The following is a 26,665-nucleotide window of genomic DNA, read 5'->3' as shown; positions in this document are numbered from 1 at the left end:
GAGAGAGAGAGAGAGAGAGAGAGAGAGAGAGAGAGAGAGAGAGATCATGAACTTAAGAGGGCAAGGGCAGAGGTAAATAGGAGGTCTTATAGGGCAGGAAAGGAAGGGAAAATGATGTAATTATGTTACAATCTCAAAAAAAATTGGAAACTTAATTACTGGGGGTGTGAAACAATGATAGCGCATGTACTTAGTACATATGAGTTCACAGCACATGCATACACATGAAAATCTAACAGAAAGGAAAAAATATTTTACATTTATACATTTATACAATATGAACGTGGTTTTAAACATGAGTGTCTCTCACTGGGCATCGTGGCACACCGCTGGAATTCCTACACTTGTCAGGCAGAGGCAGCAGATTTCTGCAAGTTTGAGGCCAGCGCAGTCTACATAGCACTACCAGCCACTTATGTGGTGAGACCTTGTCTCAAAAACAAGCTTTTCTTCTTGACAAATCTTCATTATTTGTTTATTTAAGAATCCTTGTGTACTCAGATCTCACCATACCCTAAACAACACAAGGGTTAAGGGAATGTGTTTGTGTTTGGGGGGTCAGTGTAGGGCAGGGATGGTGGTTTGGGGACAGGATCTCATTGACCTGGATTTCACTATGTACCCCAGGCTAGCCTCAGACTTATAAGGATGCCCCCGCCCAGCCTCTCAAGTGCTAGGATTATTACAGCCATGAATCACAGTGCCTGGCTTTGGTTATGTTTTACTAGTAAGCGAAGTGGTCATATTCCCAACCTGCTGACATGGAAACAGATCCACACCTCTGCTGTTCACACCAATTATCCTCTAATAACTCAGTTCACATCATGAGTCGGTTATCCTCTGTCCCTCTGCCCAGAAATACTCAAATTCCATCCAACAGGGATTATGTGCTTAGACCATCTGCATTCCAAATTCCACTTAAGAAACATTTTGAGATGTCAGATGCCACATCTACTGTCTAGTCTCACAGCATGTTAACCCTGACACAAATCCTAAGTAAATTGTATTTTGCCTCTTCTTAAGTTTAACTGCAGAACTATCTCCTGCTTGACTACCACACATGTGTCCATCCCTGGTGCTTTTCACAGTGAGCAGGAAAGATGGTGCCTTTTCCTCTGAGGTACAGAAAAGACAAGAAACAAACCATGCAAAGATGATGAATAAGAAAGCATGTGATGTCAGGGAACCCAGAGAAAGCGACCTTGGCCAGGACCAGTCAGGTGGAGGTTTGGATGAACGATTTAATGTTAGCTAGGCAAAGACAACAGCTGAGGGGAGGGAAAGCAGGCTCACCAACCAGGGGTCAGGATACACGCTGTGTGTGAAAACATAGAAGTAGAGATCGCCTGGAGCCTGGAGAGAAGGGCAGAGGGTCGGAACTAAGGCTGGAAATCGGTGCCAGAGCCAGAGGCTGGCAGTTCCCTAAGCTTTGATGAGTGGCTCTCTCTATTGCCACGGAGGATGGAAAATTACTAGAGAGTATGGGGTCAAAGCAAATGTGTGCCACAGAAAGAGGAGCACACTGCTGTGCTTGAAGCCATCATCAGGAGCGGTGACAGGGCTGACTCTTGAAGCTGTCCCCCGGAAGTGCTGAATCCAAACCCCATAGCATAGATCAGAAGCCTGGGAGCAGCTTCTCCGGGTGGTTGTGGGGTGCAGCAGTGAGTCCTGCTGGATTTGCATACAACTCCTAGTCTGTTGGGCATCTTAGAATCACTTGGAGGGCTAAAAATAAACAAAGTACAGATGCGTTCACCCTGCCTGGAGATGTCTGCCATGGTCTTGGTGCAGCCTGGCCATCAGCACTGCTTTTTTTTTTTTTTTTTTAATCTCTCTTGGGATCCAAATATATAACCAGTTCAGAGAGCCACTACATCAGAGCACAGCAAGAGAAAAAGGAGGTGGTGACATTGGGGACCAAGGGAGCAAGCCCAGATGGCAGCAGTCCCCAGAAAGGTTTAAGAAGGGCTGCAGAGATCAAACCAGGAGAGGCCAGGCCTTATTCCTCGTGTCCCCTCTTCACAAAGTGCACGGATCCTCTCTGCAATGGATGAGGCATAGAATGCTTCAGGCCAGCCTGATAGGCCACTCCCACTCTCTTCTCTGAGGGACTCCAGTTCCTATCAGGACACTCCAATATCAGGATAGGAAATGTCTCCTAGTGTCACCTGTGAACATCACCATGATCCATTAAGAAAAGCAAGACAGGAAGAAAGGGCAGAGAAGAGGGGGAAGGGGAAGGATAGAGGGAAAGAAAATCGAGAGATCAGGGTTAGGGGCAGATGAAGGTTGAGAAGGGGGAGGGGAGGGCAGAGGGGGGAGGGAGGGTGGGCGCCATCTTACGTACTGAATTAAAACCAGTCCCTGGCCTAAGTAATACCTATCAGAGCGGTAACTCCGTGACTTCTCACATCCAGGGCATCGTGCTGAGTGCTTTTGGAGTGCCATTGCCCTTCATTCTTGTAACAAGCCTGTACTGTTGGTATTTTAGGACTCCTACTCTGAAAAATAGATTTACACAGGCAGCTCAGTAGATAGCCTAGTGCTACAGAGCTGTTAGTGCCAGACCAAGGCTTGTAGGTCAGATGTAACTGTTTACACTGACACCCTGTCTAAATCAAATCCCTACATCGGCTCCGAAAGGGGCAGGAAACCCAGGACACAAGGCAGGTTATGCCTCAGGTAGGTTATGGGCTCACTAGTGATGCTTCTGAAAGTGCACAGTTGCCATAGTAAAGAGGGCTTCTTGAAGAAGATGACCAGGGAAACGCTTAACGAAGCAGAAACTTGAAATGGAAGGAAAGGAGAGAGCTCCTAGGCGTCAGGTGATGAGGGGCTTCCAGCAGGCAGAAAATAAAAGCGGAAACGCCCCCAATATAAAGCTGTTAAGCCCTGCCCTCTCAGAGAACCTCATTTTGAAGTTTTTACATGATGTTTACCAAATTGACAAGAAGCCAGCAAAATCCATAACTGGTGACTCAAAGGAAGGCAGGCAGTATTCTCATTGGCTGGCAATAGCCAGGAGCTAAACCCTGTGTTTTGCAACCAAAGAGAACTGTGGCTTTTAATGGAAAATTTGACCTCCCAAGGTCTTCTCCCCAAAGGGAAGTAAGATGTGGTAAAGAAAGACAGGAGTGGTGTGGTTTCAAGGCTCCTGCCTGCTGATCCTTCCTTGGGTAATTTTTATGAAACTGGGTGTAAGTTAATGTTCAGGAGATATCCTGACCCGTGATTTCCCTAAGAATAATGGAGGCCTTTTTTCATATCTTGACTGGGAGTCAGGATTCTCCTCCAGTTACAGCAGTTGGGAAATGTATACCCAGAGTGGACAGCCCTACTATGTGAAAGTGGGCAACCCCACCATGTAGAAGTATGCAGCCCCACTGTGTGGAAGCAGTTAACACTGCCATTCTTGTACTGGTCCTCAGATCTTGTTACTTTGGAGCTGCAGCCACAGAAACTCAGAGAGGTCAAGTGTTCTGACCCTGATCACACAGGACTGCAGGGTTGCAATGTGATCTCGCCTCAGGTCTCTGGTTTAGCATCTGTGCTGTCTTTTCTAAGATTCTCAGTGTTTTCTGGGACTATGGACAACTATCTAACAATCTGCAGGTTGGTTTCTCACCTAAAAGGCAAAACCCTGATCAGCCACATTAAATATTGTTAAAATGGGAATGCGTTCGGAATGTGTGTGTGTGTGTGTGTGTGTGTGTGTGTGTGTGTGTAAGACAAAGGAGGATGCTAGTTATCTACCTCAATCATCTTCTGCCTTATTCTCTGTAGAGAGGGTCTCCATTTCAGAAAGGCTGCCAGGATCTACATATCTCTGTCACCCAAGGCTTATGGGTGTCTATAAGCTAATACCCAGGATTGCAGGCATGGCGTGGGCAACCATGCCCAGCTCTTTACATGGGGTTCTAGGTGTTTGATCTCAGATCCTCAAGCTTGGATATCAAGTACTCTTACTCACTGAGCCATTTCCCCAAGCCCTCAGGACCCCTAAGCCCTAGGATAAGAATTTTGTAAGGGAGAAACTGACTGGGCGATGCCAAGTCCTGGCTTCTGAGATTCAGTCAGAGAAAGTGACCATTTGCTAAGCTTCATCTTATATTTGCCATATAATTTAACCTTTGATCTTCCTAAGGTAGCTATTATCATCTTTATTCCCATTTTAGAGCTAAAGGAGTTAAAACGAATAAAAGCTAAAACTCAGAGAGGCCAACAGCTTATCCAAGGTTATTCAACTGAAGGACGAGGAGGATATAAATCTGGACAGTGGAGCAAGGACACCAGCTGACCACACTTTCCAGCCTCACCATCAAGGGAGACAAACAGGCCGTGTGCAGAAAAGAATTGGAAGGACATAGTGTTACAGCTATAGCTCAAACCTCAGTATGTTCTTGAGGCAGAAGCTGGAGTGCCAGCATCTGCTGGTTCAGAGCTGGGTCACAGCTGTAACTTAACCAGAACACACTGTGCCCAGTAGGCAGAAGGCAAGGGGAAGCCTGTCTCTGAAGGAGGATGCGAGGCATGGAGGAGAGGAGGGTCCAGCCTTGCAAGCAGTAGTTTGAGGGGCAGCACCTCCTTGCCTCTGTCCACTGCTGAACTTGGCAGCCTCATTCTCAGGCAGGAAGCTGTACTATAAAGTAGAAAAGGAGCCAAGTGAGCAGACAGCGTTACACCCAGGCCAGAAGGCACCTGCACACCAGCTGCTTTGTAAGGGTTCTTCATCCACCCCTTAAAGCCCGGCACTGGGGATGTGTTCTCAGAACTGGGGTTACACTGTACGCCATCAAAGAACATCCGTCACTTGTTTCAGCTGATAGCACTTTCTGGAACACAGTCACTGAATAGCAAAACATGACAAGTTTACAGACAACTTCCTTAGCACTTATGAGTGGCTATGGGCAAGATACTTGCTCTGTCTAGGTCACAGTTGGTTAACTGTCATTGACAGGTCAGGGGATCTCTCCACTCTCCAGGGACACAGCAGCCAGTCTATTCCCTGCCTAGTAAAGGCACAGGCACACTGACGAGCAGAACCACACCCATCCCTGATCTCTAGAGCGTAACAGCAGATGAGCTTCAAATGATCCCATGTGCGTAGGAAAGTTCACAGTGGGTGAAGTAATAGGCAAGGAGAAGAGATGCCTGTTACTAAAAGAGAAATCCAAGTCTATAGAGATCAGAGACCTGTTGGCTACAAAGCCAGGGGATGAAGGATAAGGTTTATCTTCCAGAAAAGACTGCTTCTAGCATGCAGGCGCTGTGTGCAAAGACAGTGTATGCTAAGCGAGAAGCAAGCCAGCTCTTCTCAGCCAAGGCCCCAGCAAACCAGATGCCTGATGAAGCCACCCCAGCTCAAGAGGCACCACACACAGCCTGTGGTCGTTACTTCGGCTCTTTAGTTAGGGACACAGCTCAATTGGTAGACTACTTGCCTAGCAACTACAAAGCTCTGGTTCTACGCCTAGCAGCACAGGAACTGCATGCTTGTAGAGGCAGAAAGGTCAGATATTCAAGGTCATCTTTAGCAACATAGTGACTCTGAGGCCACACAGGATACATGAGACCTTGTCTCAAAAATAGAAAGAAATCACTAAACCTCTGTCTAGTCTTAGCTCAGGGTCATGTCCCTTTGTTTCCTGAGGCTGAAGTTGTCTCAATTTATACTGAAACTGAGAAGCACGGATGCCTTCCCACAATGCACAGCAGTTATTTACATAAGGCATGGAGTCCTCTGCCCTTTTCTGTTTACATGTCCTGCACATTTGAATCACATCATCCCTTGCCTGACTGAAGGCTGACTCTTGACAGGATGACTTGGGAAGTCACCACTGGGCTGAGAACAGCAAAAGACTTCAGGCATGCCCGAAGAAACTGTAGCCAAGGATGCCCCTCATGGGGAAAATATTCACAGCTAGTCCTCCCAGGGGCCCATGAGGCTACAGAGGAAGTTCCCAGCCAAGGTATCTCAATGATTGACATCTTCATCCCTCTGGAGATCAATCAGCCCCCCCCCCTTTTTTAGACATAGACACATTGGGTTTGAAGAAATGGCTCCAGTGGATCTGAACCTGGTTCCCAGCACCCACACTGAGCATCTCACAGCCTCTTGTAACCCCAGGGTATCTGATGCCCTTTGCTGCCACAAGCATTTGCACATATATGACTTTGTGGCTTTCTCTCTGTGTCTTGCTCTCTCTGTCCCTGTTTGTCTGTCTCTGTCGGTGTCTGTCTCTGTCTCTCTCTGTCTTTCTGTCTTTCTCATACACACATGCACACACATAAAGATAAATCATTTTTTAGAAGATGTATCTGAATAGTGAAATCGCTTCCCCCTCTCCCAACCTTCTTTGAAAATCCCACCCATGGGCATGAGAAAAGTGGAGCATCCAGAATTGCCCAGGGAGGCAATGTGCTTCTGCAGACTCGTTAACACAGTCGGAGCCAGGAAGGCAGTGGGACAGGGTTTCCAAACTTCACTCGACTGTGGCCTCCCTTCTCCCAGCAGAGCTGGGGGACCTGCAAGTTAATGTTCCCTGAAAGAGATCTCTGAGGAAATGCCAATATTCAGGGTCTTCAGAGAATCCTGGGCATAGAGATTTCCTCAGAACTGAACAGAGAAGTTGTGACTGTGGCTTACAGTCCAACAGTTAAGGTGGGGGAAATGAGTTTGCATCCAGTGAGTTCCCACGCTAGAGTAGGTAGCCCGAGAAACTATTTGCTTAGCTGTGAGAACTAATGTGTGGCAGATTCATAGCTTGGGACACATGATATTTACCTTAATCTTCCTACCACGCTGGCAAAACCACTGTTCCCAGTGTTGCAGCTAAGCTCAGAGGACTCAGGGGTGCGTTGAATCCCTGTCAGTAACAGAACTGCAAAACCTAATTTTGAACACAAGTTGCTCTTACTTCTCAGTCCAGTAGAGTTTGTTGCTTCTTTCCTTTTAGTGCCTGTGGGTGATAGATGTCCACTTGACATACGAGAAGACAAAGGCTTGGAGAGGTCTGGAAGCTTTCCATGGTCATATACTAGAGTGGTAGAGATGGGTGGGCGTAACTTCCATCCGTCAGATCTTGGGTTTGCATGTAAATGGCTGTACTTGATGAGTTCACTCTCCACTGATGAGGAGCCACTCAGGATCCAGAGAGCGACACGGCAGGGCTCAGGTAGCTTGCAGCTATGGCTTAGGCACTTCCGTGTGCAGTGACACAGTTTTGGGCTCAAGTCTGCATTGCATTAGAAGCAGAGCTTAGGGAAGTTGCTGTTTTTGCTTGAGGAATGAGTTAGAACAGAAGCTTGCTTGACCTCTACGAGTAGGCAGATGATTTCTCTAATTAGGCAAAGAGCTTCCATGCTCATGCACATTTTGAACTCTAATGAGCTGTCGGTATGAAAGGTTTGCCCTTGGCTCAGTTCTGAAGCAGATCTTTCCCTTCCTCAGTGGAAAAGACCAGCGCAGTAAACAGAACCCCGTTTCCATGGTAGCTAGTGCTCCCTGGCTTTTTCTTGTCAGTACTTAAAAAGGTAATTATTGGATTTCTCTTTATATTTTTGGATATCATGCAGTGGGTAAGGCTGACCTTCTCAATCATGCCAGGCTATTTTGGGGAGCTTTCAGTTACATTTCCCTTTTTATCTGTTCTTTAGATCATTGTTAGTTGTCTGGGAAGCAGGGTCCACCTGCTGGCCACTGCCACTAATTAAAGTCCAGCAGAGCCAAAGAACTTGACCTCAGAGAGGGCTAGAGAACTTGTCAATGGTGGGAATCTCTGGTCAGGCTGGTGCCCACAGAGAGACTGAGGCCTCACATTCACAGCAGGGAGGAATACTGTCCCATCCCGTACCTTTTTGGTCTGACCCTTTGCCGCCCCATGGTGGCTCTTGTCAAAAATGCAGCTGACAAGGACCACTCTAACAATAACACAAATGGACTCAACCGAACTTTAAGGGGGTTCCTTAAAGTTTGCTGCCTGCTAAATACTTTCTACCTGCTTTTTATTCACTAAGCAGACTGAGGGGGGAGTTATGCTGAATACTAAGATGAGGGGACCCAAAGCATGGAGAGGACACACAACTTTCTCAAGGTCGCATGATTTCTAAGGGCAGAACTATGATAAATATACACTCATTCTTGTCAATCTAAGGCTACATCCTACCCAGAAGAAATCTGTCTATCATAATAAGGAACAAGGGCAAATATTTCTCAGCTTCCAAGCATAGTTGTATGTGCTGAGGGGACCTGAGTTACACGATACATGGTGCATGTGCAGAGTTGGTTTAATTGTCAAGAGCAAACATTTAAGGAGACCAGCAGAGGATGGAAATCCAGCTCAGTGGTAGAGCATGTGCAAGGCCCAGGATTTGATCTCCAGTATCACAGGCAACATGAAACAAGAAAGAAGCCAACATATTGCTGGGCATGTGATCTTGTGTAAGCCAAAAGAAATTGGCTGTTCATCTGTAGAGTGGGGATTAGTGTGCTCCCTCTTAAAGTTGGGTGTCCCTTTTAAGACGTGCAGAACTTCTGAAGTGGCCATGCAAAGTGCTAGTCTTCAGTGAAACCGTTCTGCAAACAAGCAAACAAACAAAAAACCCAAATGCAGTAAGTAGAGCAACTTCCCAGGATTTTGATGCTGCTAATAAGATTATTGATTTTGAGTAGTAATCTTCCGAACCCAGATTCCTTCCCTGGGGATGCCTATCAGCACAGGTCTCTTGGCATCTTTATGAAAAGTTGTGAAACGGGTGGGAGGTCCTGGGAGTTGAACGGCCATCAGTAAATAGTAACCCTCTCTCCTTAGCTGTACCTGTTATTGCTACAGTGGCGTGCCAAGGACCAGAGGCCTGCCCTGTCCTGTTCCTTTTTGCATTCTTCTCTGGAGACTTATTTTTGTTATTTTTTATTGGGGTGTGTATGTGTGTGTGTGTGTGTGTGTGACTGTGTGAGTGTGTGTGAGTGTATGTCCTGTGTGGCTGTGGGTGTGCAGGGGCCAGAAGAGGGTGGTAGATTCCCTGGAGCTGGAGTCATAGGAATCTGTGAGATGTGCAATGTGGGTGCTGAGGACCAAACCCGGGTGCCCTAGAAGAACAGCAAGCACTTTTAACCATTAAGCAGTCTCTTTCTCTGCCACCTGCCTTTACGTGTTCTATTGTGTTCATGTATTAAAAGTTTCATGAATGAAAGGGCAAATGTGTAAATGAATGAACTGCCATATGAGTGAAGCTCAGGGCTAACCTTGCCCGCTCACCTCCCTCTCTGGCATTGGGTTCCATGAGAATGGTTGGAGAACTTCAGAGCCCTGGTACAACTCAGCTTCAGGGCTGATTCCAGTTCTGTAGTGTCATCTCTATGAGCACCTGCTTTCCAGCAGAATTTTCAGCTTTCACTCTAAACAGTTCCCTCTGCTGCTTTACAGCACAGCAACTGGATAGACCCTTTGCATTCATATTTTGAACAAGATGTTTCTAAGTAGTCTAAGTAGATGTCGCACCTGGATCAGAAGTGAAAATGTTCAGAGGAAAATGTTAAAAGCGGCTCTTTGGAACTTTGGGGCAGCTGGGGACCCTGAATGCCACATGTGTGCCAATCAGAGGCAGTGATGGGAAGTGGGGGTTGCTGATTGTGCTGTGAGTCTGAAAGCACAGGATTTCGAGCTGGTGTCTGTGGGTGTCAGGGTGTCATAACAAAAATAAAAATTTATGATCCAGGTTAGAAGTCGTTGAACAGCCAATGTCTGGCCCATTTCCTTCCTACACAGTTGTTCCAGATAGTTCGGCACCGCAACTTCACACCTCCCCGAGGCTCTGGAGGGCTTCTCTGGAATATCTAGTAAAATTGTTCTATAGAGTTACTGTGGGATTGCTGCCTCGGGACACATCCACAGGTCTCAGTCCATTCTCATGATCAAAGTAGGAGTACAAAGCAGCAGAGAAGGCAAAGCAGCACCAAGTGTCTGCTGGAGAGACAACAGTCCATAAAGTGTCTGCCATTCGAGCCTGAAGATCTAAGCTAAGATCCCAGCACCCACGTAAAGTATCCCAGTACAGTCACATATAAAAGGAACCTATTGAGGAGGTGTGGAAGCAGAGGCATCCCTGGAGTCCCCTGGCCAATCAGTCTGGACAATTGATGACCTCCAGATTCAATGAGAGACCCTTTATCAGAAGATCATGTAGAGAGAAATGTAGGAGGATATCTATTTCTGGACCCCACAATCATATGCACACAATTGTACACACACCACACGTACACACAAATATACTACACATATGTGCACAAACGCACATATAAAATGCACAACATAAAGTCCACGAGGTAATTTGATACATTCTATAAAGTATAACAAAGAAGACAGATAATCATGCTGCTTCAAAATCATTGCCACATTATTCTAGAAAGTGTACATTTTCATGGCGTGGTTGTACTTCAAACTTTTGAATAAAGTTTGCTTTTAGAGGCTAGAGAGATAGTTCAGTCAGTAAATTGCTCACCACAAAAGCATGAAGACTTGAGTTTAATCTCCGTGATTTATGTAAAAATCCAGGCACGGTAGCATTATCTTGTAATCCCAGCACTGGGGAGATAGAGGCAGGAGGACTCTGGGAGCTCCTTTGCCAGTCAGTCTAGCCTACTTTGTGACCCCCAGGCTAAGGAGAGACACTGTCTCAATAAAACAAGGGGATGACTCCTGATGCCACATGCAGTTGACTTCTAGCCTACACATACACATGTATTCACACATTCACGTACACATACACACTTAAAAACACACACAGACACCTCTACATATGCATACATGAAACAGACTTGTACAGAGGATGTACACATGTACACATTAACACACATACACACATTTGCATGTCAGTGCACGCACGCGCGCGCGCGCGCGCGCACACACACACACACACACATATACACATACCCGTATATAGGCACACACACATACATGCCACTGCATATAGGTGCACATACACATGCATGCTCTTAGAAAGAAATTTAAATACTTAACTGGTTGGTTAGTTAGTGGATAGTTAATATGTACTAAAAAGAGGAATAACAATCGTCCTATTTGAATAGCACTATTGCCTATCAAGATTGTCTGTCACATAACTTACTGAAGAAAGCAGACCCAAAGATAGCCTGACGCCTAATGTTAGGTTTGCTAAGAAATAATGGAAACCGTCAATGCCTCACAAAGGAATTGATTTCTATGGCCAACCACTTATTGTAAATGCAATTTCATTAGAACACATTGGTGCTCATTCATTTAGAAGTCATCTGTGGCTGCTTTCACACAACAGAAAAGTTGATTCATGCATCACTAAACCATAAATCATAACTTTATAGTGCTCTACAGAAATGTTCACTTTATAGTGCTCTACAGAAATGTCTCCCAAGCTGCCCCATTTTGTAGATTTTGTAGATTTGTAGAGATGAACCCTTCGTCGTAAGGATGGGCACACTGAAACCAGAGAAGCTGGAGAATTAGCTGAGGTTTGACCTTTCGGATCTTTATATACTAGTTGTCCTCCCGGAATGAGAAGATAAGGAAAGATTTTTATCGTAGATCTAAGAGCAACAAATTGGAAGTAGCGTCTGGAGAGTGGTTGGGAACGTCTGTCTTTTTTTCCCCAAAGGACGAAGGCTTGTTTATTTTAATGACTGATCCATGTAAGGCCACGGTCAAGACACTGTGTACAGACACAAGGGACATTTTATTTCTTGGTCTCTTCCACCTTGGACAGAGTCTTGATGCTCTCTTCCTTCTTGGCCTGGAGGCGCTCCTCACGGAGCTTCCGAGCTTCCTTGGTCTTAGACCTGTGCCCCAGCCTGGACAGACAGTAGCTTCTTGCGGGCCTTGTCTGCCTTCTGTTTGTGGATGTGCTCCATGAGAATCTGCTTGCTTTTGAATACATTCCCCTTGTCCTCCGGGTACAGGCTGTGATACATACGGTGGTCAATCTTAGATTCCCAGTATCTCCTGAGCAGCCGGCACAGGATCCTCATCCTTCTCATCCAGGTCACCTTCTCGGGCATCCGAGCATTGGCGGTACCCTTCCTCTTCCCTATGCCCATATGCCTGCCCTTCCGTCAGGCCAAGGTGTTTTTCTGGCAGTGAGCCCTGGAATGGACAGTCACAGGCTTCCGGGTGATCAGCCTGTCTTTGATCAGCTTCCTGATCTGCTGACAGGAGTTGCCATTGGTGATTTCATTGGTCTCATCAGGGTCCAACCAGACCTTCTTTTTCCACACCGGAGGACACTAGAGACAAGCCTCTTCTGTAGCCTGAGCGCACTCATGGCTGCGCACGCAGCAGCGACAGGAAAGAGCTACTCAGTGCTTATTAAGAAGTGCAATGACTAATCCTCCATGGACCAGGGCAGGAGAACCGCGCTGTCTGTGCCGTGCCAGGTGTCTCCTAGAGTTATAAAGCTAGTTCTTCACTGTGTGTTCATTGGTGAGAACTTGGTCATCGGTCCCGAAAGGTGTTAATCAGACCCTCATTACGAACATTTATTTAGAACGATTCAAGTAACTAACAGATCCTGTGCAATGTACTCAAATGTCCAGCCCCACATGCTCTGCCTGGAAAATATTTATCTGGAATTTCACTCGGACTGTATGTATTGGTTACGAGATTTTTTTTTTAATTGAAATTAATTCATAGATCAAGACGGGGCACAGAGGGGTATAAGATGAAAAGTCACAAGTTTTTTGGCATTGATGCCCTAAGCTAATAGTCACCATGTTTGTATGATTGTGTTTTGTGCAGCTGGACAATCCAGATGAGCAGGCAGCCCAGATCAGACGAGAGCTGGATGGACGTCTCCAAATGGCAGACCAAATAGCCAGGGTAAGGAACTTCATGGACTCTTCACTGGGACCAGGCCACTGCCCCACCCAAGAAGCACACCAACTATTAGGGCTTTCGCAGGATAAATTAGAGGGGCTGGCAACCCAGCTCAGTTGGTATGCAATCCTCAGAACTGAGTAAGCAAGCCAGAAAAAGTGGCCCACGCCTGTAGCCCTAGCAGTCCTGAGGCAGAGGCAGGAGGGCCAAGAGTTCAGTCATTCTTGCTTACATAGTAACTTTGAGGCCAGCCTTGGCTTCATGAAACTCTGTAGAAAGAAAAGGGGAGAGAGAGAAGTGAAGGAAAGTGAATGGAGGGAAGGGGAAGGGGAGCAGAGCATAGGGGAGGGAAACTCAGGGGGGAAGGGAAGGGAAGGGAAGGGAAGGGAAGGGAAGGGAGAAGTAAGGGAAGGAGAAAGGAAAGGGAGGGGAGGGGAGGGGAGGGGAGAGGAAGGGAGGAACGAAATCCTTGGTTGTTCCAATAGCCGCTAGTTAGCTGCTAGTGAGTATATGGCTCACTGTGACAAAGACCCAGGTGCCATTCTCAAGTTCAGATGTGACCAGCTGAACAAGAGCCTCAGAATCCCTCAGCACAACCCACATAGCTCCAGGACAATACAACCACTTTTCAATGACAGTCAAGGGCTCCGAGACAATGGAGTGTATCCTCTTTTGTGTATCATCATACCTGACAATTTGCCACGACAGCTACGGGACTCCGCCACGGAATGTCTCCTCCTGCTGATGACACAGACCTGGATTAAACTCAGTATCTTTGTTCCCACTGCTTTCTCAGCATGAGATCTTTCTTCTCCCTTCCACTCAGCCCATTTCTCCGTCATTCTTCAGCACTTGACCTCAAACATGTACATGAGGACTTAGCAGATAGCCCCCTTTCTCACCTCCGTTCTGCAGCATTCCACATGCAGACCCTTGCTTACTTGACCAAGTCTCCAAAGGCCTCTTCTAAACTTGGGGTTGTACCTTATTGTTGATGCCTATAGCTTGGTATCATCTATTTTTTTTTTTTCTGTTGTTGACATTCATGTTGTGATAATTAGACTTCATGCCAGTAGCATTTATTGGGTCCTGACTCTGCCAGATGTTCTGTTTATATGTTCCCTCTGAGTCAATAATTAAACATCGCGCTAAGAGCATTTTATTTACCATCTTTGTTTTGGAGAGTGAGGCATGTAGCGTATGCGAGATAAGCACTAATGCAGGGTCTGTGCTGGACCCTGAGGTCTCAGGTTAGTAAGTCCTTATAGCTGAGACAAAGTACCCACAGAACGTTCTCAGAGGAGGAAGACCCTGGCTTCCCACAGGATGTCAGAGCTGGCAGTCCTTAGACCAGAGCGTTGAGTTTGAGGTGAGGCAGTAAGGGCATGTGCCAGAGGCGGCTGCTTACCTCATGCCACCCAGGAAGCAGAAGCAGACAAGAGGGGCTCAGGGGGACGTGCCCTTCAAAAATATGTCTTTGCTTCTCTTTTCTGTTGCTATGATAAATCAATCCAGCAGAGAGGGGGTTATTTTGGCTTGGACTTTCAGAACTTTCAGAGCGATGCAGCCCATCGTGGCGGGGGAGATGGGACCGTGGGCAGGAAAGGCATGGTGGGAAGCAGGAAGCTGGGCATTCACACTGTAGTCACACTCCAGGGAGTGGACAGGAAGTAAGCAAGGCCTGTAGCCACAAGGCCTTCTCCCGCCATCTCACTTTTTCAATCAAGGATCCACTTTCCAGAAGGTCTACTGCCTTTCCAGGCAGCACCACAGACTGAGGCTCCCACGGGAGACACTTAATGTTCAGACTACAGTCCCCGGAGACCTACTTCCTAAGACCAGGCCCTGCCTTCTCACAGTCCACCCAGCAATAACTTAATCTGTAGATTAGTCCATTAATGAATCAAAACCCTTATGATCCAATCACCCCCTCAAAAGCCAATAGCCAAGCCTTGACTATGTCTAAGTTTTTACACAGACATTTTTATATCCAAACCATAATGGGCCATGAAATAACAGGCTGGCAATAAGCTGGGGCAGTTACCCTAGCAAGGAATTTAAGGGTTCCCCAAGAAACTTCTATTTAAAATGAATAATATTTAATGGAATACTTTAAAAGCATAATTAATTTCAAATTTCAATTTCAAATGGTCCACAGCCATTAAGGACAATGTGTGGAACATTTATACGGCTACCTTTCTCTTCTGGCTGTGGGGACAAGTGAAAGACTGTCAGAAGTCACTGGGGTGGGGATGAGCAGGAGAGAGCCCTGTGCTGAAGTCCCTGCCACAGGGAGAAGTAGCCCAGTTTGAATGTATAGAAAGGAGTCTTGCTAGATGAAAAGTCAAGGGAAGATTCCAGGATGGAAAGCACTCTCTTTCTGCTCAGCATTGCAGAAATGTTTGCGTCTTGTTTTCTGGACACCTTTAAGGTGTATCGTCAAGTCAGTCTGGTGGCTATAAATAGTGAGCAGCTACGGATTTGGTTAAAGGTAGCGTGGGAGACTCTTGTGTTTTGAAATCTGCTTAATGTGAGAGTAAATATCACTAAGGTTTGAGAATTTACCTCTTTGGTAAACTCAGTGTCTCCTTTCAGTGGATTTCCTGGAAAACGAAGGAAGCTTGGAGCATTTATTTGCCTATCGGGTAACTCCCCATGAATATGCTTACACATATTGCTTTATTTTCTTTGAAGCTTAGTATTATAATTCAAGAAACTAATGTTAGACTGATTTTAACTTTTTGAAACTGTAGATAACATTTGTTATATAGTAAATCAGTAACACTTACCTCTGAAAAAAATCAAAAAAACCCTCCCCCAACCCACATCTTAAACATTTTCATACAAAGTAAAAAGCACCAGCAACTTTGAGCTGAGCTTTCCTAGAAAATGAACCAGGCCATTCAGATGACTTTTGCTCTTATTTACTAGGACTAGAGTCAGTCGAGGCTCCATACAGGGTCTCCAAACAGATAATGGTACCAAGGACTTCTAAGTGACCTCTTCACATTTCTATTATCTGTTCTCCTCAAAGCTGTCTGTCATCTTCTGGGGTATTCTTCTACGCGAGGAGCACCCTCATCATAGCTCGTTGGCATTGGCCCTGACCTCCATTGCTCTTCCACTGAACTTCATCCCCAGCTCCAAGCTCACTGGTTCCTAGAGTGAGTCCTTCATTCAAAGGGAACCAGATGTGACCCCTAACCTTCCCTGGTCATGATGAACAGGCTACTAGGCGATAACTGATGCAAGCCAAACCAATAATGCGCTTTCCTAGGCACAATGAACTGCAGGATAATGATGGTAATGTTGGTAGGAAAATGTCTGCAGAATAAAGCTGCAAGAACAAATGCATGGGAAGATACAAACTCCATTGCGGCGCCGAGGAACAGTCTCAATGCTTGCATGTGTGAGATCAGGAGCTTCTGGGGTTTAACTGTGTGACTGTTTTTCCCTAAACTTAGTTGGAGCTACCAAACATTGGATAAAACATGAAGATGTTGTCTATCTTCCAGCTCTTGACAAACTTAAATGATGTACCTCTGTATATCTTTCTTTGGTATTTCCTGGTTATCTGTTACCAACATCACATTGAGTTTTAGTGAGGATTTGCAATTCAATTCATATCCTGAAGGTCAGTTCCTATATGTGTCATAACCAGAAACTGCTGAATATTGGCCCATCCATCATGTCCAATCCACTCTGTTCTCCCCCATGATGGATTAACAAGACGGATTAAGCACCTCTAACTGCAGGTTGGAGGCACCAACCAGAGCAAGTGTATGTGAACGCCAGGACGATCACAAGGGACAAGCAGCATAGCGATGATGGGTGAAGAGTAGCCAGACCCCTGGCAAGAGCTAGAAGCAGAGGCCATAGAGGACCAGGACTCCCTGCTGCTGTCTCTGTGTCACATTGGTTAGCCATTCTTACTCTATAGACAGCTCTTCTTGCTTTTCAGATATGATGATTCCATAGCTTCTGAAATACACAAAAAGGAACCAGTCAACCATCACCTACTTCTTCAGGTCCCTTTCCTTCCTCTTTATCCCCCTACTTTCTTCAGATTTGCAGTTCTAAGAATCAAGCCTATGGTTAACCCCATTTCTTCGTAGCTAACTCTGGTACAGTCAACCAACTAAGCATGCTGCCTTTAGCATGGATGGAATCCTGACTGAAGTTCCTAGTACCGCATAAACACGGCCTGGTGGTGCATGCTGCAATCCCAACATTCTGGAGGTGAAGACAGGAAAATCAGAGGTTCAAAATTATCCTCAGCTATATATCCAGCTCAAGGACAGCTTGAGCTAAAGGACCTTCCTCAAATAAAAAAGGAAGGGCCTCACTGGACACATGGGTGCTGGTAATATATCCCTCGGGGTGAGGAGGTACTTTAGCAGCATTACTTCAGGATTGTCCCAGATATACCTAGTACTATTAACTGCCTTTCACGTAGTATTTCCTAAGTGCCAGGCTCTCCTATAGCTAATTCACATGATAATCCCCTCAACCCTCTCAGAGCCTTATGGACAAAATTGTTCTTTATCAGAACAGAGCCCAAAACAGAGGCATCAGAAGATTTGACCAAGTTTACTTTGATTAAAAACTGTATTTCTAGAACCGGGTGTGGTGGCGCACGCCTTTAATCCCAGCACTTGGGAGGCAGAGGCAGGTGGATTTCTGATTTTGAGGCCAGCCTGGATTACAGAGTGATTTCCAGGACAGCCAGGGCTATACAGAGAAAGAGAAACCCTGTCTCGAAAAAAACAAAAACAAAAAACTGTATTTCTGAGTAATTTGTCTTCTAGATTTACTGGGTTCCTTTCATTTCACTCACCACCCAAGTCTGAGGGTCCAATAAACTCACGTTCTAGGCTTTCTTCTCTCCCCACACTGAGTCCTTTACTGAATGTTTCAGGCACAAGCCCTAAGGTTCCACAGCTCTTCTCACTTAGACCGGTTACACGCAATCTTTGGCATTACAGTAATTCTCCCAGAATAGCTACATCAGAAGGTATATTTGCTATGCCCGAGTTCACTCAACAAGCAAGCAGAAAGAAGAGTCCTGTCTTCAAAGCAGGAGATGACTCCAAGACCCGATGGGAGGACTGTCCTCTCCTGTCCTCTCTCCCTGTCAGCTGTTACTCCAGCAAACATCTACCCAATGTCCATTGGCATTTCTGTATCCCCTTCAGTTATAGAGATGCAAAAGCGAGGTAGCAGTGATTGGTAGAGTTGTCTCCTTGGATTCAGAATGCTTGCCAAGTGATATCTGGACTCCAAGAAAGGGACTGTACAGTCCATGCTGTTTCTGTTGTAAACATGTTCACCATCAGACGAATCAGCATGTGTGTGCCCTCTCTCATTCAGACAGAAGGAGGACAAGAATAAGTCAGCTTCCCACCACACCCACAGCCCTAAACTGTGAACCATTGGTTCAGTGTGACATGTAAGTGGCACATAGACTGCTGTAATGTGATCTAGCCTGATCAGCTTTACTGCAGCCACTGGCTATCTTTTTTACCAGTAATGCTGGTGGTGATGGTGGCAATATAACAGTTGGTATGTGTGTGGAGACATACACACAGACAGACAGAAAGACAAAAATACGCACAGGTGGATGAGACTGAATCAGTGGTCAATAAGTATCCATGTTTCTTAGTGTCTTCTGATCTTCATGGGAACCCTGTGGGGTTTATTTTATTTTCTATATTGCAAATATGAAATCTCAACTAGCTATAAAACATCACAAAGCCAGCAAGCATCAGCCGGGGACACAGAGCTGCTTCACCCTAGGCTAGATAAGGTTCCTTGATACCTTCTGCGTTGCCTGTGGATGTCTGTAATGTCATGGTATCTAGTGGGTGGCTTTTGTGTCATTTGTTCACATGACAATTACCTCCTGCTGACTCCCTCACTTCCCACTGATAACCACAGCACTTGGAGCAGGGAGGAGGCCGGGAAGCGTTGGGGGAATCGGATGAAGCAGCTATAAGACTGTTGGTGAGCTCCTCCGATGGCCTTTCTGTCTGTCACCTTCCTCCTAATCCCACATGAGAATGTCATTTGAATCTCAGGCTACTCTCTTTGAGTGAGCATAGCCTTGTCAGATTTCACACACAACCCATTCCTTCTTCCTAGATAAATATTCAAAACTTGGATGGAAAAGACAATAGTTAGGAAGTCTTATAGTGCTTATAGGTATTAATTTTTTAAAATGTTCCAAAATTCCATTAATGTAGCTGGACATGGTTAGCCCTGGGGACTGGCCCCACTGAGCGATATTGTCCAGCAAAAGCAACAGTGAGTGGCCCGCAGGGATTTGTCTGGAGGCTTCATCCAGCCCCACACCGTGCCTGGCTTTTTTCATAAAGCAATATGAATAAAAAGTACTTTTTGTCATTTTTATCTCTGGAAAGAAGACAATGGAGATGGGAAGCCACAGTTCTCTTATTGGGCACAGCAGCAGCTTTGAAATGTGTTTGTAATGAGTCTGCCACTGAAACTTCCACTCAAGAATCACAGCCTAGACTGACAAAATGGTTTCTTCTCAAGGCTGCATGCTCAGAGGAGGAAACGAATGGCTTTGTTTTCCCCCTGCAGGCTTCAGCTTCATTGAGCTCTTTTTATGATGCCATTTGAAACTGTCCAGCTTCCGAGACGAGTCATCATTCTTTGGGTTTCCCCAAAGCAGCAGTGTTCTGCTGCAGAATTTGGTGGGAAATAATTCTGCCGCAGAATGTTGAAGTCTGCGACCATTCACTGGGTCTTCTTCAAATACGACAAGACAGAGGAGTTAAAGGCGTCAAGTGGAGCTGGGAGATGGCACAGTAGCATTGGCGATATAAATATGAGGTCATAAAGACAACAACCCACATAGAGCCAAATGTGGGAGAGCATGATCTCAACCTTCTTATAAAAAAGTGGAAGGCACGGGCAAAAACTCATGGGCCAGTTAGCCTGGCATACACAGCAACAAGGAACAAAGAGACCCCATTTCAAAAGACAGAAAGTAAGGACCAGCACCCAAAGTTGTCTTCAAACCTCTACATGTGTGCCTGTACTCACATGAGCGTGCGTGCGCGCGCGCACACACACACACCCTTAAGTGAGTCACAAGTAAGTGCCAGTAGAGACCAGACTTGATACACTCTCTCAAAGCTGATTAGGAAAAGGCAAACTATTTCATAAGTGCTATTCTTTTTTCTCCCCATCCTCTTGGCAAAGACAACAACTAACTATTAGTAAAACTGCAAGATCCTATTTACTAACTTCCCTTTCAAATATTCCATCTATACTAATATTTGAGCTTTAAAATGAAGATAAAGGACATGACCAGTTCTCCCACCAACCATGGGTGGCGAGAGCCACAGGAAGGGAGGATGACTCTCCCTCATCTGTGCCCTCGCAGCAGACAAGAGTCAGGGTCGGCTCTCCTGAGCTCATACCCACAATCCCCATGAACAGGGCCAGCTCTGATGTTACTGCCCAGACAAGGTACAGGGCCTACTCTCCCAAATGCTGTAGCAGATGAGGCACAGAGGGCCAGCTCTCCTACTTTCATGACTCGAGGGCTATCTCTTCCCGAACCAACTGAAACACATGGGAGAGTGGGCCATGCATCTCACCTAGGCAGCAGAATAGAGCTAGCCCTGATTATAGGAGTTGAGGGTAAAGCAGCCCCGAGGGCAGGGTAGCAGAAAAACTGGCTCTGCCCCTTGATGATGGCATTGGATGGGCCAGCCAGGGCCAGCCAGGGTAATTCATTCCAATGGTGTGGGGGCAGGAGAGCTGGCAACTGACCAGCACAGATACCTTTCAGGACCAGATCCAGGGATTTCAATTGACCCACTACCCCACTGATGAAATGCTAGAGTGCATAAGGGGCTGGTTCTACAGATCCAAAGCTACAGGACCTCCATGATACAGGGCAACAGCAGGGCATCCAAGGGGAGTCCCAGTGAGGATCCAGTATTAATAGAGTAGCAGAAACAAGAGGCCTTGTACCAGATCAACAAGTTATTGCCATGAACACTGGTAAGCAGGGGAGTGAGGACAAAAATGTAAACTGTGGGATACACTGACACACTGCAGCTTCCATGATGAGATGTTTTTTTCTTTTGTTAGAGGAAGGTTGCAAAGATGGAGAGCAGGTATAAGGCATGAGGGAGATAAGTGGGATTGGGGTGCATAATGTGAACTTCACAACTTTAAAAAAAAATAAAGATGAAGATGAAAAGTCAAAATACCATACTTTAAACTCTTGGGGTGCAAACTTTGCCATTTGGTAGCCTTTCTGTGATATAGGGACTGTTGAGACCATGTCTTCCTCTGTCTTCTCTTCACTCTCCAGATGGACTATGTGTAGAAAAAGTGGGAAGCACTATGTGGACTATGTTTAGTGATCCGAATCTTCTTGGATTCATGGTTACCTACATCTTCTATTGACAGGGGGTCGGGACCAGTTGCTCTGTTCTTAGCTAACTGAACCTCAAGGCAAACTCGTCTTAATTGATCAGACCTTTAGCCAAATGTGCCTCCTCTGTGAAGCCCCTCTCAGGAAGCATCCGTGTCCCTTGCGTGATGCTTCTGTAGACATCTTTCCTCCCAGGAACAGTGAAGCCTTGGAGAGGTGATTGGGTCCTCCCACCAGAATCTTTACAATGACAGTCACAGTGTTCATTGGTTTGTGTGTCTTCTAAGTCAGGACAGCCAAGCACTCAAGTTCCCATGCCTTCAGGGTTCTACACCAACTTTGCCCCAGTTTTAAGGATTCCCCACTGACCCTTAAGGAGTTTAAGAATCAGGAATTTCAAGCATGAGGGGAAGGTTTAGTGTTATTAGGCTTTGGGGAGCCTCTCTCAATGACTTACCACTAACTTCTGTCAATACTGTGACTGTATTATTTCCAGCCTGCTGCTTACACATCCACCTACAGTGTATTCAGAAAACCCCACACAGTGTGAGTACCACCCTTAAGCAGGAAGTGGATGAATTCAGAGCTTCTAGAAGGAACCAGAACACTGAGGTTGCTGCATAAGTTCAGACCCTCGTACTCATTCCCCATGGGACGGCAGAACTTGTCATGGTCATCCTGCCTCTCCTCATGCCGAGTGGTAGCTACTTTAATATTTAATATGGATGTTTGAATAAGTCATTGACACAGCCACTCAGTTCATGTATGCCGAATGCTTACTAAGTGTTACACATTACGTGGATGTTAAGATTTTGTAGTGGGATGTCAAAACTGTATGACCCTGATTCATAGCCCAGAAGGAAAGACAGACACTAAGCAAATACAACTCATAAATGATTTGTTGATTTTAAGTATGCTATCTTAGTCTATTCAGGCTGCTTTAAAAAAAAAAAAAAAAAACCTAGAACTTGTTTCCCATAGTTCCATAGTCCTGGAAGATCAAGGTTAAGGCTGCAGCAAGTTCTCAGCTTCTTCGATGCCCACTCATGGAAGAAAGAGCAAATACATTAGCTGTGGCCTCGTCCAAAGGCAATCATCTAGTTCATAAGGGCTGTGTCCTTGAGGCCTCATTATAAACGCCATCATACTGAGGGGTTAGGGTTTATACAGGGTTTGAAAGGAAAACAAACAGCTGGCCATTTCAGTAAGATATACCCAGGAAGTAGAAAGCGGTGGTAACCCAGCAGGGAGACTTGCTGAAGCTGAATGTGGAAGAAGACAAAAGGCCGAGAGTGACCAAGGAGTGAGAGAAAAGGGGGACTAGCCCTTAGGAAACACCACTGGCTAAGGCTGGAGCCTGGTGCAGCCCACAGACATCACTCAGCCTGTGAGGAATATCTGCACCTACTGCAGTGAAGGTGCTACACTCAGAAGAGCAAACGCTTTAGCTAACTAGTGGTCAGGGGAATTACTGAAAGGAAGAGGGGTATATTAGTTTCTTCCTTCCTTCCTTCCTTCCTTCCTTCCTTCCTTCCTTCCTTCCTTCCTTCCTTCTTTCCTTCCTTTCTTTCTTTCTTTCTTTCTTTCTTTCTTTCTTTCTTTCTTTCTTTCTTTCTTTCTTTCTTTTCTTTCCTTCCTTCCTTTCTTTTTCTTCCTGTGATAAAATAACCTTGACAAGCAGCTTAAGGGAGAAAGAGCTTAGTTACGCTTACAGTCCCAGACAGAATCCATCATGTCAGGAAGGCGTGGCAGCCGGCAGGATCAGGAAGCAGGTTGATGACATCACATCTAAATTCAGATTACAGAGAGACAACAGCAAATGAAACCTCAAAATCCATTCCCAGTGCCCTAGTTCCTCAAGCAAGGTTCCGCCTCTTAATGGTCCCATATCCTTCTCAAACAAAAGGATGCCAGCTAAAGAGTCAAGTGTTCAAACACATGTCTCTGTGGAGGACATTTTATATTTTACCCACAGTATCAAGGAACTGACATTCAAGAGGAGATGCTAGACCACGTGGGAATTAGAAAGTTGATAGAAGCCAGGCTTCATTCCCACGATTCTGCACAGCTTCTCCTGCTTCTCTCTGGCTTTCTCCTTCAGGTGTGCTTTCCTCTGGTCCCTTCCTTCTCTTTAGCCCTCCTGCTTGTCCTTTCTTTCACTCCTTTTTGCTTACTCATCATTGGATTGATTCAACACGGCAGCGAACGCTCAGAAATATTCATTTTGTTTCAGCTTCATTGATAACTGCCCATTGCATTCTTGATGCTTCTCAATTGGGTTGCTTAAAACAGTGAATCTGCTTGATTGACGGTTACTTATAGAACTGGTTAGTTGATTTTAGTTGAGCATCCATGTAATCAACATCTTTCTCCTTGGCAGGAAGAATTATCAAACCAATTCATGTCTCATGTGCTCTAGATCAAGCTATATGGCAATTCACTAATCTCTCATAGAGACAAAGTATTTATTTTTCCCGTAGCTAGTGTGATATGATGTCGTGATATGCAGATCCCCGGCGATATTATAGGGACATTGGGTGGAACCACACTAAGTTTGAGGATGTACCTATTAATTTTCTTGTTTCTAGGCCCAAGTATTTGACCAGAAGCAAGTTAAGGAAGGAAGGGGTCCTTTTGGTTCATACTTTGAGAGAGCAGGCCATTGGCAGTGAAGGATCCACAGCAGGCGGGGTGAAGTGGCTGGTGGCATTGTGTCCAGTTAGGAAGCAGAGAGCAATGAAGGTTAATAGTCACTTTCTTCTGTTTAGTCAGTCCCTGATACCCATGGAATAGGTGGCTCTTCAGTTACCCAAATACAGAAACACCCTGCAGACGTGCCCAGAGTTTGTTTCGATGCTGATAGGCACTATTCCCATTCTGTTAACAATCACTATCACAAATCATACAGAGGATCTTAAATGCAAGGCTTTGGGGAAACACTTATCTGGGGTTATAACTCTAGTTTCAACCTTGCTTGAAGCTGAGTTTATCCTGGGACATTTCCAAGCTAATCCGTTCCTCCAGTTGTTTAAACCAGTTTAAATTGGACTTGTCTATAACTTGTAAAATAGAAAGAAACCCAGACAGACTTAGTTTGTCTCTCACTCCATCAATTACAAGGCTGTAGAGTAGGGATTCGTGGGAAATTTCATCTTCCAGCTTGGAAGTGGCTCTTTGATGAGGTCATCAATCCAATTCAAGGTACTCAGGAAACTTAGAGGTCTGAGTGGACAAGCATGTAGCACGATTAGAGTGTCGCCTTCCTCACAGAAGCTGTAACTGCGAAGGAGAATGACAGTGGCTAATTCTTACGCACCGTGACGACTTCCCTGAACACTTGCAATCAGGTTTTTCTTTACTTTGTTAATGCTTTGTGATTTTTCTTGAGGATAGTTAAGTATTTGTCTTAGAAATAGCCACAGACCATGGTTGAAACATCTCAAATGAGCTACTTTGAATTATTAATGGGAGAAAAATCTGTACAGATATCCAGAAATAGGGTATGCTTCTGTTGCCATAACTTACAAACAACTCAGCTGCATTTGATAAAGAAGGAAAAAAAAAGGTTGAAACTGGGATTAGATTTGAAAACAAACAAACAAACAAAAAATCACCCATTTTTCTTTCCATAAATCGAATTTGCTGGAGAGAACAAGGGCAAAGAGTAGAATGCTCAAACTCTTCTTCCTTACTAGGTGTCTGTGTCTGCTTCCTACCTGTGGGGAGATTATAAGTAGCTAGAAAAGCTGGCTCCACATCCAGATGGAATGTCTTCTTTACACACTCCCACAACACCAGGGTAAATTTGTTAGTGGTTGATATGGTCGAATCTGCCTCTGGTGTGCAAACATTCTACTTGAGTCGGGTCTCTACTCTGATTACACTTTGCCCTTTCTTTTACAAGGAACGCAAATTTCCTAAGTTCGTATCCAAGGAAATGGAAAACATGTACATTGAGGAGCTGAAGTCCTCCGTCAACCTGCTCATGGCCAACTTGGAGAGCATGCCAGTGTCCAAGGGTGGAGAGTTCAAGCTGCAGAAGCTGAAACGCAGTCACAATGCTTCCATCATTGACATGGGTGAGGAGAGCGAGAACCAGCTTTCCAAGTCGGATGTCCTGCTGTCCTTCTCCTTGGAAGTAAGTCGCAAATCTCTGAAAGTGTACTGGTATGGTAAGATAGCCAAGGAGACCCATGTGCTTAGCCCAGCAAATCTTGCTTTCTCCCTTCGGTCCTAGAATAGTTTTTAAATGAACAGCTTGCTAGGATGGGTCAGTCAGCAAGTGTACCATTGCTCACTCCTGGAGCCCACCGCTCTCCTAAGGAAGTGCGGTCGGAAGAGCCAATTAACAAATGTAATTTTGAATTATTTTCCCTGACTTAAGGCAGTCTCAAAGATTCTGGAAAGGCTTTTGGCAATTTAGAAGGCTTACATTTTCGAAGCCTACATTATCATTTGAGATGTGAGAGATCTAGAGCAGTTAGAAAGAATTGTTTGTTTTTGTTTTTCATTTTTCCCCACTGTCTCTCCCGGTGGCTATAAGGTAGAGTCCTTGTGAGGCACTCTGTTCTGTCTTTGTTTTGTTGATCTCAGTCTGCAGAGTAAGACTTGGCCCAGGCCAGTTCAGCAGAGTGCTCTGGGAGAGTCCCTGCATTCCTCTCTATCTCTCCCCACATTGGCTCTCCACGTATTTCCTTTTGGAGGATGTTGATTCACCAGCATCAGACTTCACTGGGAAACTAGATCAGACAGCTAAGAACTATTTGGTCCCATCTAACCCAAGTCTATAGGTAAATGGAGCATAAAATGACACAGCTTCTTTAGAAATTAAGTTAGCATGTTTTTCAAAAGGCTCAATATACAACTGTGATGTTATCTAGCTCTTCTATGCTCAGCTACCAACCCAAGAGAGCTGAAGTCACATGTCCACACAAATGTATTTAGAGAACAGTAATGACCTTAATCCTACCCAATGAATGAATGGATAAAAGGAAAATGCAACATGTGTGCATAGCAGAATACTAGACAGCAGGTAAAAAGAACACTTACTGATGCACATATTGATATGAATGAACCTCATCAATACAATACTTATTGCAAGAAGCTGGCTTCTTGCACAAGTGATATGACAGTATGACCCCACTCATATCGAACACTAATCTACAGAAGGTTAATCTATAGGATTAGAGAGCTTAGTATCAATGTGATATAAAGTTGAAAGTAGAAATGGGCATAAGGTCCCTCAATAGAGGAATGGATACAGAAACTGTGGTACATTTACACAATGGAGTTCTACTCAGCTATTAAAAACAATGAATTTATGAAATTCTTGGGCAAATGGATGTATCTGGAGGATATCATCCTTAGTGAGGTAACCCAATCACAAAAG

The 26,665-nt window shown here is 45.3% G+C and overlaps 1 protein-coding gene and 1 pseudogene across 22 annotated transcripts in view; one reads left to right on the top strand and one right to left on the bottom strand.

The window, feature by feature from the left end:
- Positions 1-26,665, top strand: part of Cadps (calcium dependent secretion activator) — a 447,247-nt gene that overhangs the window by 182,315 nt on the left and 238,267 nt on the right. For all 22 annotated transcript variants that reach the window (XM_029541729.1, XM_029541726.1, XM_029541724.1 and 19 more), the window contains exons 4-5: positions 12,783-12,863; positions 25,181-25,414. In XM_029541729.1, the coding sequence (XP_029397589.1) occupies positions 12,783-12,863; positions 25,181-25,414 (315 nt within the window). The remainder of the gene's footprint in view (positions 1-12,782; positions 12,864-25,180; positions 25,415-26,665) is intronic.
- On the bottom strand, positions 11,725-12,309 carry LOC110325612 (annotated as a pseudogene).

This window comes from Mus pahari, chromosome 8, assembly GCF_900095145.1.
Source record: "Mus pahari chromosome 8, PAHARI_EIJ_v1.1, whole genome shotgun sequence".
Lineage (NCBI taxonomy): Eukaryota > Metazoa > Chordata > Mammalia > Rodentia > Muridae > Mus > Mus pahari.
This window is presented reverse-complemented; position numbering and strand designations above follow the sequence as displayed.